This window comes from Leopardus geoffroyi, chromosome D2, assembly GCF_018350155.1.
Source record: "Leopardus geoffroyi isolate Oge1 chromosome D2, O.geoffroyi_Oge1_pat1.0, whole genome shotgun sequence".
Classification (NCBI taxonomy): Eukaryota; Metazoa; Chordata; class Mammalia; order Carnivora; family Felidae; genus Leopardus; species Leopardus geoffroyi.
Window position 1 is genome coordinate 72,325,686 of NC_059334.1, and position 11,667 is coordinate 72,337,352.

General features: G+C 37.4%; 1 protein-coding gene across 1 annotated transcript in view; it reads left to right on the forward strand.

Annotated features, from left to right (window-relative positions):
* TRUB1 (TruB pseudouridine synthase family member 1) overlaps positions 1-10,354 on the forward strand; it is a 36,345-nt gene extending 25,991 nt beyond the window's left edge. The window contains exons 5-8 of the mRNA XM_045439059.1: positions 5,053-5,125; positions 6,483-6,622; positions 8,684-8,740; positions 9,500-10,354. Coding sequence (XP_045295015.1) covers positions 5,053-5,125; positions 6,483-6,622; positions 8,684-8,740; positions 9,500-9,759 — 530 coding nt within the window. The 3' untranslated portion in view covers positions 9,760-10,354. The remainder of the gene's footprint in view (positions 1-5,052; positions 5,126-6,482; positions 6,623-8,683; positions 8,741-9,499) is intronic.
* Positions 10,355-11,667: the final 1,313 nt, after the last annotated feature.

The window sequence follows — 11,667 nt, forward strand, 5'->3', positions numbered from 1 at the left end:
TTATTGGTATAGAGTTGTTTATAACATTCCTTTATGACCTTTTTATTTTGAAATGATATCAGACATATTTTTGTAGTTTTTAATATGTAGATCTTTCACTTCTTTTGTATATGAAATCCCTAAATACTCCATATTTTTGAATGCTATTATAAGTTGAATTTAAAAATTTCAGTTTCTGATAGTTCATTCTTTTTTTTTTTTTTTAATTTTTTTTTTAACGTTTTATGAGCATGAACAGGGGAGGGTCAGCGAGAGGGAGACACAGAATCTGAAACAGGCTCCAGGCTCTGAGCTGTCAGCACAGAGCCCGACGCGGGGCTCGAACTCACGGACCGCGAGATCATGACCTGAGCCGAAGTCGGCCACCCAACCGACTGAGCCACCCAGGCGCCCCTGATAGTTCATTCTTAGTATAGAGAAATGGAGTTAATTTTTAAATATTGGTCTTATGTCATTTGCCCTTGCTAACCTCACTAATTTGAGTCACTTTTGTGTAGATTCCTTGTTAGTGTGGATCTAAAGTACATTTTTCCAGGTCTCCATTAGTTCTACTCCTCAGACACGGCTTCTCTGGGGTCCCTGTCACAGTCCCTGTGTGTTCAGCCAAGTTTCTTCCTTCTGGATGGTTGGAATTCATCCAACCTTATAAGAGCTTGCAAGAGCTTTGGTGGCAGTTCTTTGGTTAATTTTCTGGCGTCTGTCTTACGTGCAGCTTGGAATTGAGCTGGGCTCAAGTGGACCCCTGTAGACATCTCCTTCTCTGTTTGGTTCTCCCAAATTCCAGCTGCTGCTGCTTCCCCAAATTCTGATTTTTATTCAGTGAGATTGTTACTGGCTGGTGGATTGTAAAATTCCTTGGTTCTTGTCTTCTTGAAGGAAAGAATTCAGTCGAGAGACTCCATAGAGAATTAAACAAAGGTTTTATTTAGCAAAGGGAGAGTACACTCCAGAAAGGTAGCAAAAGAGCTTGGTCTACGCGAGATGATGCGGTGTCTGGGCAGAGACTGGGTAGTCCCTGGCAGTTTCCTACCTGCCATCGTCCTTTCTCCCCTCCTGCTCAGGTCTGTCTAGCTGCCTCCAGTAGCAAGATTACAGTGCTCTTTTGGGATTCCCTTCCTTACATCACAGTTCAGAAAGTACCTCCAAGCAAAACAAGTGATCCTCAGAAAGGCCCTGCCTGTTTCTTTCTCTTCTCTCAGGGATGATAGTCCCAGCTGTCTGTTGTCTAAGGTTTGAAAACAATTGTGTATTATGTATTTTCCCAATTAAACAGTTTATAGTGGTAGGACTACCCAGTAACAGTTACTCTGTCATGGTTGAATATTGTTTTTAAATCCATAGTTCAGTTAAGTATCGACTATTATGTTGTAAGTTCACGGGTAGAGTCAACAGATTTTAAGCAAATAATATGGGATATGATCTCACATATATTAATTTTCTGAGAATGACTTTTTAAAATTAATTTCAGGGGCACCTGGGTGGCTAGGTTGTTTAAGTGTCTGACTCTTGATATTGGCTCATGATCATGATCTCACAATGGTGGGATCAAGCCCGACATGGGGCTTCATGCCCAGCGTGGAGCCTGCTTGGGATTCTCTCTCTGCCCCTCCCCCACTTGCTCACTATCTCTCTCTCAAAAAAAAAAATTAAAAATATTAATTTCAGGGGTACGTAAGTGGCTCAGTTGATTAAGTGTCGGACATCAGCTCAGGTCATGATCTCACAGTTTGTGAGTTTGAGCCCTGCTTCAGGCTCTGTGCTGACAGCTCAGAGCCTGGTGCCTGCTTCGGATTCAGTGTCTCCCTCTCTCTCTCTGCCCCTCTCCTGCTCATGCTCTGTATTTCTCTCAAAAATAAACATTAAAAAAAATATATTAATTTCAAATGAATACTGCTGGCACATTGATGATTCTAAACAAAGAATAATTACCCAAGTCCTATGACACTTTTATCATACCCATCTTCTTTTACCAAATGTATTTCTTGGATAGTTATTGGATATAATTGCTTGAGAGATTTTATTCTCCATTTCTTTTTAAATCCTTTGGAGGTAGAGTCTTTATTCTTAATAGTTATTATTTGGATTGGACTAATGGCAAGATTTAGAGATAGCCAGCATGCTTCACTGCATACTCACGTAGTGAACATAATAATCATATGATAAAAAAATACTTATTTTATTCTAAAATAGTATATTCACCTTTATTGTAAAACAACTTGCTGCATAGACCTTCTGTCTGGTGATTCAAACTTCAGAAGAATCATTGGCCTGGGTGACTTTTAAATGTCCTTTTGACCTTCAGATTCTATTATTCCTCAGCTGATTCAGCAAGAATGTCTTGAGTGCCACTGTAATTGTGTACCTTATATAAGAAGAAAAGCTGCCTTTGCCTTTAAGGGCCTTGGAATTTAATTGGTGAGATAATACCTGCCTATGTATAGTAGGTAACATTTACAAATTGTGTATGGTTAATTGCAGAATGAACAGCACAAACCTAAAATGCCTGAGATGTTAAGTCAGAGAAAGAGACCCTGGCAGAAGCAATGACAAAGAACACGTCTTGTCATCTTATGTTGGGGAGTGTGAGTAAAAGACAACAACTGAAGCAGGAAAAGGAGTATACATTCACAGGAATGTTAGGAAAGAGGCCAGCCTAGCGGAAGTAGAGAGCCGTTTCAGTTTCATTTAGTCTTACTTTGAAGATGTGTGGCTAAGCCATGAACTTAACAGTATGTTGCAATTGCTCTGCAGTGGTATCAGCAGTGACATTTCTTCAGCAGCCGTGCTTGGTGGTAGCATTGGCCGCCTAGACTTGAAAGCGTCGCGTCACTAAGGTGGCACCAGTAATTGTTTTAATGTTGGCGGTAGAGCAAAAATTTCTCATGGAAAAATCCTTATCCTATCATAAGCTACATCTGTTTGAAAAACAGTAGGAACAGAATACCCATCTGAGAACTTTTTGGACTGTCAGGTGTTGGAGAAATTGAGTTCTGTGGCTCTTCTCTGTTTGAGTCTAGTAGGTTCTGGTCTTTTGTTTAACTTGAGACTCAAGGTCACACCAAGGTTAAGACTGTCTCGCTGTGTTGATATTGAAACCTGGACACAGTATTCCATGCTGTTGTTTAATTTTTTTTCCGGTGATACAGTGATAATTCAAGGCACATTAATTAGGTTTTGCTTAATGTTATTTCGTAAAATCAAATGTAACTATGTATTAGAATAACAAGTTGAAATAAATGTCCTACAACGTGAAAAAGAAGCGCTGTAATTTCTTTCCATTGACTGTGACCTAAACAAGTTATAGACTATTTCTATAATTATTATGAAATATACAGTCATCTATAAATATGAAAATCCTAAACACTGAGTTTCAATGTGTTATAGTTTTCATTTGTTAAAATTATAGAACTATAATATTATAGTAATATTTTATAGTTAATACAGTTGATATTTTGTGTGAAAGAGTATTAAAGGCTGGAAACATGATTAAGTAACATACCGAAAACTTGTATGTCTTCATTCAAATTTTCTAAAATCGTTGTTAAAAAATGCTTAATAATCATGGTATCCTTGCTGTGTATATTGTCTTTTCGCACTGGCTTATTTTGAGGCAAAAGTCAGACTCCTAAGAGTGTTTGATAAAAAAGAACAGAGAAATTCCAAAAACAGTGAAAGGAGGGAAGGAGACAAATACAAGTTTTCTTGGGGACAGAACTGAATGTAAGTGTGTCAGTTTTATGCCACCGTAGAACTAGCAGGTAAAGTTTTTGATGTGGTTGCTACTTAATAATCTTCAATGCTGGGGGCACCTGGGTGACTCAGTCCGTTAAGCATCCGACTTCAGCTCAGGTCATGATCTTGCAGTTCTTGGGTTCGAGCCCCGCTTCGGGCTCTGTGCTGACAGCGCAGAGCCTGAAGCCTGTTTCCGATTCTGTGTTCTCCCTCTCTCTCTCTGCCCCTCCCCCACTCATGCTGTCTTTGTCTCTCTCTCTCTCTTTCTCTCTCTCTCTCAAAAATAAACATTAAAAAAAATTTTTTTTTTAAATCTTGAAAAAAATAATCTTCAATACTGTGTACATTATTTACAGTATTTGATGCCTGGAGAAACTTAGATAACTTAAGCATATTTTTAATTTTTTAAATTAAACTTTTAAATTGATTTTTTAGTTGACATTCAGTGTTACATTAGTTTCAGGTGCACAACAATGCTTACCATCTGTCATGATACGAAGTTACCACAGTATTATTGACTATATTCTCTATGCTGTACATTTCATTCCCATAATTTACTTATTTCATAACTGGAAGCTTGTATTTCTTAATACCCTTCACCTATTTTGCTCATTACCACTTGCCGTGGTGAGCACTGCGTAATGTATATGTCAGATCGCTGCATTGCACACCTGAAGCTAATATTAGCATTGTATGCCAATTATACTTCAGTTATTTAAAAAAAACTTATATGAATTTTTCTACTTGTTTTCCGATCCCCTCATTTTTTAATGCTGCGGTACCTTTTCTATAGCTAATGCGCCATTTTTGTCAGCTTTTCTAAAGGCTGTAGTAAGCACCAGCTAAATGCATATAAGATGATGGAGTCATTTATTGGAGAAAAAATTGAAGCAAAGGAAATTTAGTCTTAATATTAGACAGTATAAGACTTTCTCCCCCTCTTATCTCATTAATGTGCATTTTATTCATCTCAACAAGGTAGAATTTGGCCTACAAATACGTGTTGATAGAAAATTTTTAATTGAGGGGCTCCTGAGTGGCTCAGTTAAGCACCTGACTTCGGCTCAGCTTATAAGCTCACAGCTTGTGGGTTTGAGCTGCGTCGGGCTCTGTGCTGACAGCTCAGAGCCTGGAGCCTGCTTCGGCTTCTGTGTCTCCCCCTCTCTCTGCCCCTTCCCTGCTCGTGCTCTGTCTCTCTCTCAAAAATAAATAAACATTAAAAAAATTAAAAAAAAAATTAATTGAAATTTCAGAGCGTTCAATGCTGTGAAAATAGCACATATTCTGTAGTTGTTTGTTACCTTTTTCATTTTTTGGCAGATAAAATAACACAAGAAGATATTGAAGGCGTTCTGCAGAAATTTACTGGGAATATAATGCAGGTACCTCCCCTGTAAGTTCACTTACTGAATTTGAAGAAATGTTTAATTTTTATTTCTCAGTGTTTAACATCACTTTAATGAGAAAAAAACAAACAAAACGGCTTCCTTCTGTGTATGGTGAAGCACGTTTTGATCCGACACAGCGTCTGCTCCAGTAGAGGTGGGCCTGACTTAGGCAGCTTGCAGAGCTTCCAGCACTCTCTGGGGTGGTGCGATGCCATCTCCTCTGGCCCTGGACGCTGCCACGGCCTGACATCCATGCCGTTCCAGTGCTGATGGGCTTCTGTGATTTGCACCCACACGCCTCAGGGCAGGTCTGGAGCGCAGAGAGGTCAGTTTTCCCCGAACTGCTGCGAGGGGCCCGGTCCTGTCCAGTGCTGCTGTCAGAGCTGTGATTCGTAGTCCAGTGGGTACTTTTTTTCAGGCATCGGGACCATTTCCTGTGGGCCCAGAATCTTATGCTTCACAGTTCTCAGCAACAAATGAGACAGATGAAAGTTATAATTTATTAAAAGTATAAGAATATTGATTTACCACTTAACCATATTTTTTGTGCACATTACCATTTCAAGCAAATTGCTTTTTATTTTAAAAAATGGCTGTATCGTTATGTGTCAGGCAAAGTTACTGACAGTTCTTTTAGCATTTAGTACTTTTTATTTTAAAATCTTGATTTTCAAGAACGCTGAAATATCTAACAGGGAAATGGGTCTTCATAATTTTGCTTCAAATGAAAGTTTTAAAAATTTTGTAGGATATGGATAAATGTTATTTTTGATCATTATTGTTATAAATAAAATATAAGTATGTTTATTTTAAGAGCAGTTTTGGAAATTTCTTCCCGGGACTGTTCCAAGGATTTCGTAGTCTAATAAAATTTTATCACACAAAGCTAAGATCTGTTAAGTAGATTATCTGCTTCTTTGCATTTTGAAATGTTTTGACAACTTGTATGTGAAAATGAATATTATTGTAATGGAAATTGTTTCAAGGAAACATAGTTGAGACCATTGTGACCAGAGGCCTTGTCACGGTGTCCTTGACCCAGAACCTGGACCAATGAACAAACATTTGTATAGACCACCTCCACAGAGAAGGTGGAAGGGTAAAATTGACAATATTGCTCATTGGGTACCAGATTAAGCTTTCGCTTCAAAGATATTTAGGAATTCCATCCCTGGCACCATCACGGAACAGATTGGAAGGAAAAAAGGAGTCCGCCTGTTAGAGAGATTTTCCATTTAAGTATTTAAGTGCCGCTCGTCATCCTTTCTTTCCATGCTGTAATCTGGAGTTATGCTCTCTCATTCTTTCTTAACCTTTTCTCTCTCCTCACGCCCTCTCTGTCTCTCTCCCTCATCTTGCAAGCTATTCTGCATTAAAGAAAGATGGACAGAGACTTTCAACCTTGATGAAGAGAGGTGAAATAGTAGAAGCGAAACCTGCCAGGCCAGTTACGGTGTACAGCCTCTCCCTTCAGAAATTCCAGCCACCATTTTTCACATTAGGTAAGGTGGAAAGACTTGAAATCATGTGTAGTTAGTTACATGTACTTTTATCTTGCATTCGGCTGCTTTCGTGTAGTTTAATGGATCCCTAGGATATTGGAGATTTTTTTAAACTTGAATTTAGGTAAGGTTAGGATTTGTTAATACCTTTTCGAAAACACATTTGACGCACATACTGATAGCTACATGGAAGTTCAGAAATGCTTTTCTAAATGCTTTTCTTATTATCTTATATATAATAATATAAATATCTCTACATTGTAATATACCTATTATATTATAAAGTTGGAAATAAACATACCTTCGATCTCTAATGGCAAAGAGTAGGTAAGGGATATACACTTTCAAAATTTTGTATCTTGTGTTTTTACTCTATTATGGATGGTTGTTCCCCCATTTTGGCTAGTACCTGGTCGTTTACATTCAGCTTTAAAATTTAATTTGTCCTTTTGAAACAAAGCATTTTTAGTTTTTGGACAAGAAATTCTAAGGATAGAGTCATTATTTCTCCCCCTTCTTTGTTACCTGCAAGTTACTGCTAAAGATCTTGACAATATGGAGACAATGGGTAAGGCACAAGTGTTTGATGACACATGGGGTACATTTTAATTCAGGTTATCAATTTGAATGTATCTACAATTTATATTTGAAATAAATTTAAAAACCAAAACGTTTGGGAATTTGATGATCTCTTAGTTGCAGAAAGTAGTAGCTGAAGCCACGAACATCTATGAGCTGTGAAGAATTGAAAGCTGTGGTTCTTCTGAATTCTCAGGCTTCCTTAAACTGATCCAGCTCTTTCTTAATTTCACAGTGACTACTAACTAGGATTCCCTTGAGAAATAATTTCCCAAAACTTTTTTTTTTCCTATATTCTATTGCTTTGACATACTATTTAAGGTGTATTAAGTTCCTATAGAATGTGGTTTTTGTACAGTTAAAAAAATGAAGTCACTTCTTTAGTTTCCTGATTCTAAAATATTTGACAAATAATGAGAAAAACATACTAAAAAATACCTCATTCCATGAAAACAAAGCAGCTGGGTCGGCACAGTAGATATTATCTATGAAAGGAGGAGAAGCTTGAATTTTTCTGACTGCATTTTAGTTGTAAATAGTTATTATGTTCACTTATTTTGTAATAGGCCAAAAGAGTTGTCTTTTCACCAACGTCAAATATAGTGCAAGAGTGATTATATACCTACTTTGATCCTCGTGCTCGTTTTTTAATCTCAGCTGTGGTCCCCAACCTTGAGCCGATGGGGAAGAAAAAAGAAAATCCCCAGGTAGTGAGTTTTGATTAATTCCCTCAAGTGGCTTTCTTTGTAGGATAAGACTATAAGCACCAGGAATGTAGTTCTTTGTGTGGAAATTCAGGATGTCTTGTGGACGAATGAAAATAATCCGGAGCCCTGCTCTTAACCAATAAGCACATAATCTACTATGAAGATGTTTACATATGCAGTCACTCTGGAACATTGTGTAATTTTAGTTATTTTATGACTTCTTCAGGAATATTTCCAAGAGAACATTTACATAGACTGAGCTCTCCATGTAGTATATTTTCCCAAACATAATTACCATCCCTGATATGGGGTTTTTGTTGTATTTTTTGAGTGTACCCATCTGACAATATCTTAAAAATCTACAGTTTCTGATAGCGAAGCTGAGATGTCCCACCTATTTAAAACCGACTAAATGGAAAAGGTGTAAAAATCTGAAAATGTTTTTTTAAACGTCCAGCTCATAATATCAAAGCTGAGACTCCTCACTATTTAAAACCTATTAAAGGAACAAGGCTAAAGGAATTACGTGGTGTGACTTGCCAGTTTTTTAAAAATGTGTTCATGAGTTTCTGCTGTTTGCTCTCTCCACACTCTGACTTTTCAATCTCACAAACACATATGCTATTGGATGAATAATTTATGTTTTAGCACATAAATATTTTATCACTCGATTGTTTGCATAGTGCATTTTTACATTTGTTTAGGGGCATCATTTCTATGTAAAGTGGATTTCATGGGAGGTTAGCAATTTACCATGTCACTGTTAACATTCCAGATGTTGAATGTGGAGGAGGTTTTTATATCAGAAGCTTGGTCAGTGACATTGGCAAAGGTAAGCATAAAGATGAATTATGAATTATCATTTAGAGAGTAATACTCGCTTTTGATGGGAAGAGGGAATTTTCTATTTTTCATATCTCTGAGTGCCGGCCTTAGGGAACTGTACCCTTGCTGCCTTCAGCTTCAAAAGCATTGTAGGTTTATGGCATACAATTATCAGCATCAGCAGCTGCAGTGAGATGCTTGTAACAACAGGAGACAAAGAGAGAGAGAGGAGCAGAAAATGAAGATGGGAATAATGAAGGCAAGAGCCAACATAATTGCAAATATGAAAGATTTTAACTCAAATGGGATAAGATAAAAAGATAGATCCGTCTAAAAGTTACTTTCATTGATGCAAGTAACATTTTTTTTTAGAAACTGGAAGGCATAGTCCTACAAACAGCTAGAAAGTTGCAGTCCTGGCCCTGCCATTTCGTGGCGGTTGTGGCACCGGACAGGTCAGGTTACCTCATCTGCAGATGAGATTAATAGTTCCTTCCTGGGCTTGCTTCACGGTTAAGTAAGAAAAGTCTGTGTAAGTTCCTTGTGGCCTTTGAAGCAGTTTATAAGGTGAGTTACTAAATACCATTTTGCTACTTCGTCATTTGTCAAGGCTCTTGGTTCTTAGATTAGCTTATTACAGTTTTACATTTGGGGTGGTTTTGAGAGGTTGGAATCCGAGGTGTTCTGTCATTTGAAAAATTGTGATGACTGTGGACTACTGAATCGTTGACCCTGTGGATTTTCTTTTCGCCTTTTGTTGCCGTAGAACTGTCTTCCTGTGCCAACGTCCTAGAGCTGACCCGAACCAAGCAGGGGCCGTTTACACTAGAAGAGCATGCCCTTCCTGAAGACAAGTGGACAATTGATGACATCGCCCAGTCTCTGGAACATTGCTCGTCTCTTCTCCCGGCAGAGCTGGCACTTAAAAAGTCAAAACCTGAGGAGTCTAATGAACAAGTTTTGAGCTGTGAATATATAACCCTAAATGAGACAAAGGGAGAAGAGGATATAATTAAGGCCTCTTAAGATTGGCTTGGGGTTGTCGTCATTTCTTGGTTGACATTTGAGTCCTGTGTACAGAATGGCAAGCTACACGCAAGAGATGAACAACTGTTTCTTTTTTTCTTCCCGCATGATTTTTTTTTCGCATGAAGAAAAATGTCCATCATTGACAGTTTCTGTGGTGTACAATTTATCTGCTCTACATTATAAATAGCTTTGCAGTGACTTACTCAGTTCTTTGCCTCACTGTGAAATGTTGTTTTAGGATGTTATTATGTTGTTCAGTTGGATTCAGGAAAATCAACCTTCTGATTTTGATCTTTCTTCAGAGTCTTTCTAATCAAAGAAATACAAGCTATATGTTTCTTTGGTGTCACAAGACTGAATGTAACTTTGACTTTGACTTTATTTTGGCTTCCTAGTGGCTCTATTATATTGAAGTTCTTATGTTTGAAAAGACCATTATTTAACTTACATTTTGGAGTTTACAGTTATTAACATTTATTTGACAAGACTTGTACTTAACCTGGTAATAGCTATGTTTGTTTAGCTCTTGGAAACGAATAAACTTTTATAATAAATATTTGTAAATAAACCAAATTGTTGCTGCTACCACTAACAGAATGTAAGAAGACTAAATATTTAGTTAAACTCACGTCTACCATGAGCGCAAAGCACAGCCCTGTGGCTTATATTTGGCAGCTACGTGATCTTTTCCTGATGATTTCATCCATACAATCAACCGCCCTGTACCAAGTTACTAAATAGCCTAATTTTTTAAAAAGTAAGCCAAGGAATGTGTCTTCAGTTTAAAATTTCTTTTGTCTATTTTTTAGTATTTATTTATTCCTCTACAGGGCATTAATCCCTGTGATACTGTTTTTTTTTCTTTAGTTTGCTCTTTCAAATTATATTTATAGACGTTGAGATAGCTGCCATACATGTCTAGCTAATCCCTTCTGCTCTAAATATTTTAAAAGTTATTCTCCAACATTTTCATTCAAATAGCTTACTGAAAGTTCCCTAACCCTTTTTAACATAATTTTGAAAATGTAGTCACAAAATGGTACGTTTCACATATAATGAGTCCTTCATATTTTTATTATGGGAAAGCAATATATTATGTGGCCAGTCTTTAGAAATGTCCAAATTCTGCTTTGTTTATTCAGATAAATATAGTTTCTAAAGAATAGTTTAAAATTTCATAAATCAGATGTTTCTAGATTTTTATGGATCGCCTCTCTTTTAAAAGTAGTTGCCTGTTTGCAATCTCCAAAAATTTTAAATCTGTAAAGTCATGGGATTTTATTTGTAGTTAACTGAATATAAATTCAGTACAAAAATTTATAAAGCATATATAGCTTTTTATATATGGAGCGTTTTATCACATTGGCAAGGTATCTTAAATGAAAATATTAAAAGTAATTCTGACACACAAAACTGTAAGGAAAAGAGTTTGCTATCTCAATGCATTAACATAAAATACCAAACACACAGATTTGTAAGTTTACAACTTTACTTATCTTGTGCCCCGCAGTTTGTCCCACTCAGAAGTGGAGTCTGCCTCTGTCTGCTGGGGTGGCCCAGGTGATAGGTCGTCAGGCATTGCCCGTTAAGGTCCAAATAGAGGAAAATTTAGGTTTTAGGAAACAGTTGGAGCATTTCTGCTCTATTTCTCAACTTAAAAATTGCCATGTATAAATTTTTTTTTATTATTATTATTTTTTTTAACGTTTATTTATTTTTGAGACAGAGAGAGACAGAGCATGAACGGGGGAGGGGCAGAGAGAGAAGGAGACACAGAATCGGAAACAGGCTCCAGGCTCTGAGCCATCAGCCCAGAGCCCGATGCGGGGCTCGAACTCACGGACCGCGAGATCGTGACCTGAGCTGAAGTCGGACGCTTAACCGACTGCACCACCCAGGCACCCC